We start from the raw sequence: 5,000 nt of genomic DNA on the forward strand, positions 1-5,000 counted from the left end.
AAAGGTCGTTGGGGGGAGAGAGACAACGTGTGGGAATATATACGTACATACAACATAAAACGTACATACAACATAAACACAAAAATGTAGGCGTATGTGTGTGTGGGGGGGGGTTGTGTGTGTGGAGGTGGGGGGAGGGGGAGGGGTGGTGGTGGGGGTTGTGTGTGTGTGGTATGTGTGTGTGTGTGTGTGTGTGTGTGTGTGTGTGTGTGTGTGTGTGTGTGTGTGTGTGTGTGTGTGTGTGTGTGTGTGTGTGTGTTCGTGTGTGTGTGTGTTTATAAAGGAAACAAAGCCATAATAATAAATTGAAACAAGATGGTCACGTGTCGACCTCATCAAGAGTTCCCAACCAGTTTTTTTCTCTTATTTTTGTGTACACGATACTGTTTTTTGTGATAGAAAATATAGGAGAAGGAGTTTCTGGAATAAAAGGGAAGTAGATTAGACACAAGAAGAGTAACGATGAGCATTTGGCGGGGACTGTAATAACTAAACTATAACGTCTATTTTCAATAAAGAACAAATTGGCAACTCACTCTGGAAAATGAGACGCTCCGATTTGACAAATTTTAACATGCATTTTTTTCTCTCTATTCTAATCAGCTGATATTTGATACTTATGTGTTCAGTACACTAAAAAAAAAAAACATACAATAACTTAACTGCTGTACCCTTTATTTTTTTATATCTCATTTTTCTTTTTTATATATTTTTGGGCGATTTGGAATGATTCAGAGTCCTGATCAGTTGCCAGTTTATGTTTATTCTTCATTCACTTTTATTTTCTAATTTTCATTCATTCTTTTTCTGGGATTGCATCTTTAAGTGCATTTCTACCTCGCGAAAACGTAAAATCAAAATTTACCATATCTCTCTTATTTCTTCATCCATTTAATCATTCCATCAACACATGTACAAAGTTTACATAAGGGGAGGTCACCCGAGCGTTTTTTTTTTTTTTTTTTTAACAACCAGTTTGTGATATGATCCTGAAGCCGGAACGATTTTTACGCGGTTTCCCAAATTTGCTGGTCACACGGAGCGAAAAGAACCATCGCGAAGGCGCGCGATATCAGCGGTAAACATGGCGTCCACGAGGATTTCCCGCGCGACCCTCCTCTTAAATATTTTGTCATCTGCAGCTGTAATGGAGGCTGAAAGGTTACGTAAACGGCGTTTGTGGGTTCGTTCGTGGTTGCAGGGAAGAAATAGCAGAAATAAGACCATACTCTGCTGATTTTGGCAAAAAAAAAAAAAAAAATACAAACGCTTCTTTGAGAAACTTGGAAGACGCGCGCATGTAAACAATGATGACGTCACGGTAGTTCAAATGAATTTCCGTGGAGAATTAATAAACACACTTTGAAAATATAAATGTATAAACTAAAATATATGTTGATAAAATCTTATTGATATATATATAAATAATTGTTTTTAGGCACGCAGTTGAGTACTTTTTCCTTAGCAGACTATAGACTCTTTCTTGACAACCCACTTGCCTATAATTCGCTTCCACATCGGAGGTATTGTCGACTTGGAAGTTGCGGGTAGTGGAAAAGTTTCCGTTGATTTATCGGTGTAAAAACGCTCGTGTGACCGCCCCTATAATGTTCAAAAAGTAATGTGTAGATAGATCACTAAAACAGAATTCTAAACACCATTAAAGTCTACATATATACACACCAATAAAAAACAAAGATAAAACGGGTATACAATCACCTTTGTTTGGAAAAAAATAGGTTATATCTTAACTATAGCGACGGAAATATAAATATCGCATTTTTTTTTTTTTTTTTTTTTTTTTTTATCTAAAGCGTGACTTCCCTTCATTACCACACCAGAAAAAGATAATGAGAAAAAGTCTGATTACAAATGCCTAAAGATTGTCTGTTAGGTTTCTGTCGGTTCTCTCTCTCTCGCTCATTATCTATCAGTTTATTTTTATCTCTCTATCCCTCTCTCACCCTCTTTGCCTGTCTGTTTCTCGCTCTCTCTCTCTTTTCTCTCTCTCTCATCTCTCTCTGTCTATGTATGTCTTTCTGTCTATATCTATTTCTCTGTCTCTATCGATCTCTTATTTCTCTGTCTCTATCGATCTCTTATTTCTCTGTCTCTATCTATCTATCTCTATCTTTGTCTCTATCTATCTATCTCTATCTCTGTCTTTATCGATCTATCTATCTTTATTTCTCTGTCTCTATCTCTCCGACTCTCTCCCTTTCTCTCTCGCTTTCTCTCTCTCTCTCTCTCTCTCTCTCTCTCTCTCTCTCTATATATATATATATATATATATATATATATATATATATATATATATATATATATATATATATATATATCATTAACATATACATGAAAAGAAAAAACACACACACACAAAGCACACACACACACAAAACACACACACACAAAACACACACACAAAGCACACACACACACAAAACACACACACACACACACACACACAGATACCACGACTTACAGCTAGGTGGGAAGTATTTCTGTTCAGGGTACTTAGAGTATGCCCAAACGCCATGAGGTGAGGACGGGGCAGATCCAAGGCAGGTTTACTCTTGTCTGTGGGTGGAGGGAGGTAAAAGAATTAGGAATTAGCATCTTTTTAAATAAAATGGAGGAAAGGGAGAAGGGAGAGGAGTAAAATATGTTTATTATCATTAGTATGGTAAGCCATGTAAAGAGCCACACTTTAAAAAATCGAGAATTATGGTACCAATGGTGTCTGTGCAGGTCTAAACACAGCTAAGAAAAAAAAAAAGATGGATAATCATCTGCTATTTCCGTATTAAAAACATTACCTGAACATTTAAATACATTCTGGTAAGAAGTTAGTCTCTGAAGACAATTTATTCCAAAACATGATAATAGCAGTAAAAAAAAAAAAAAAGAAAAAAAATGTAGATGTAGACGATCGATTTACATCAAATATCACTGAATTGAGGGTTATAGAACTTCTAGTAACTTTTGCAGGTTTATAAGACTCACAGCCCCAATTTTCCTACAATACCCAATGTCCAATTCTAAGTCAGATATATGTATATATATATATATATATATATATATATATATATATATATATATATATATATACATATATATATACATATATATATATATATATATATATATATATATATATATATATATATATATATATATATATATATATATATATATATAGATATATAGATATATATATATCGGTTATGTTGGCAAGATTCGTTCGAAATAACAGCGTATACAGATGCTCCTTAGATACCTTTTTAGTCGTCCAGTAATGTTATCTCATTTTTCTACAGGGTCTACGAAATCACATTGAAACCAGCTGAGAACCTTCACTAAATACGACCAAAAGTACCTGCAAATGCCCTGTAGTTGGCTAAACGCTACCAGTATTTAATACCCGTCTACTTCGAGTTAGCTAACAAACGCTACTAATACTGATACTAATACTAATACCCGCTTGAAAGAGACTTCCACTTACCGAACACACGCTATACAATATTCAATGCCCGTGTAAAATGCCCTCCACTTAACTAAAAAACGCTACAGCTATTTAATACCCGTGTAAAATGCCCTCCACTTAACTAACACACTAACACGCTACAGCTATTTAATATCCGTGTAAAATGCCATCCACTTAACTAACACACTAACACGCTACAGCTATTTAATACCCTTGTAAAATGCCATCCACTTAACTAACACACTAACACGCTACAGCTATTTAATACCCTTGTAAAATGCCATCCACTTAACTAACACACTAACACGCTACAGCTATTTAATACCCGCCTGAAAAACCGTGTAAAATGCCATCCACTTAACTAAAAAAAACGCTACAGCTATTTAATACCCGTTTGAAATGCCCTCCACTTAACTAACACACTAACACGCTACAGCTATTTAATACCCGTGTAAAATGCCCTCCACTTAACTAAAAAAAAAACGCTACAGCTATTTAATACCCGTGTAAAATGCCATCCACTTAACTAACACACCAACACGCTACAGCTATTTAATACCCGCCTGAAAAAGACCTCCACTTAACCACTTAACCAACACACGCTATACAACACCAGCATCCACTGCACAAACGGGGTCGATGCTTAACCACGACACTCACCGCTGTCCGATACTGAAGGAAGGCGAGGGTCAGGTTCACAGGTCATGTCATCAGGGTCACAGAGGAAGATGTTGCCCATGGGTGGCTTGCCTTTGTTAATGGTCGCTTCCTTTCCTTTGGGCGCTCCGACGACCAGGCTGTTCATGAAGGTAAGGTGGGAAAATAGGGGAAGGGGGCACATTAAGGTAAAATATCCATAGGGTGAGAATGGGTAAGGTTAAAATGGGTCAAGGGAGATACGAGGTCGTGGAGGTAGGGTAAGCTAGGGCAAGAAAAAGATGCATTAAGGTAAACTTATGCTCAGGGTAAGAAAGGCATACATTAAGGTAAATTCCCTCCCTCCTCCTCCCTCTCCTTCTCCCTCCCTCCTCCTCCCTCTCCTTCTCCTTCCCTCCTCCTTCATTTCCCTCTCCTTCCTCTCCTTCTCCCTCCCTCCTCCTTCCTCTCCTTCTCCCTCCCTCCTCCTCCATCTCCCTCTCCCTCCCTCCTCCTCCCTCTTCCTCTCTCCTCCCTCCTCCTCCATCTCCCTCCCTCCTCCTCCCTCTCCCTCCCTCCCTCCTTCTCCCTCTCCCCCCCTCCCCTCCTCCTCCTCCTCCCTCCCTCTCCCTCCCTCCTCCTCCCTCTTCCTCCGTCTCCCTCCCTCTCCCTCTCTCTCCCTCTTCCTCCCTCTCTCCTCTCCCTCCCTCCCTCCTCCTCCTCCCTTTCCCAGTCCCTTCCTCCTCCTCCCTCTCTCTCTCCTTCCCTCCTCCTTCCTCTCCCTCGCCCTCCCTCCTCCTCCCTCTCCCTGCCTTTCCCTCCCTCCTCCTCCCTCTCCCTCCCTCCCTCCTCCTCCCTCTCCCTCCCTCCCGTCCTACTC

General features: G+C 39.6%; 1 protein-coding gene across 1 annotated transcript in view; it reads right to left on the reverse strand.

Annotated features, from left to right (window-relative positions):
* LOC113826981 (integrin alpha-PS2) overlaps window positions 1-5,000 on the reverse strand; it is a gene marked incomplete at its 3' end in the record, with an annotated part of 20,152 nt that overhangs the window by 9,661 nt on the left and 5,491 nt on the right. The window contains 2 exon segments of the mRNA XM_070126201.1: window positions 2,483-2,577; window positions 4,145-4,281. Coding sequence (XP_069982302.1) covers window positions 2,483-2,577; window positions 4,145-4,281 — 232 coding nt within the window.

This window comes from Penaeus vannamei, chromosome 10 (assembly GCF_042767895.1).
Source record: "Penaeus vannamei isolate JL-2024 chromosome 10, ASM4276789v1, whole genome shotgun sequence".
NCBI lineage: Eukaryota > Metazoa > Arthropoda > Malacostraca > Decapoda > Penaeidae > Penaeus > Penaeus vannamei.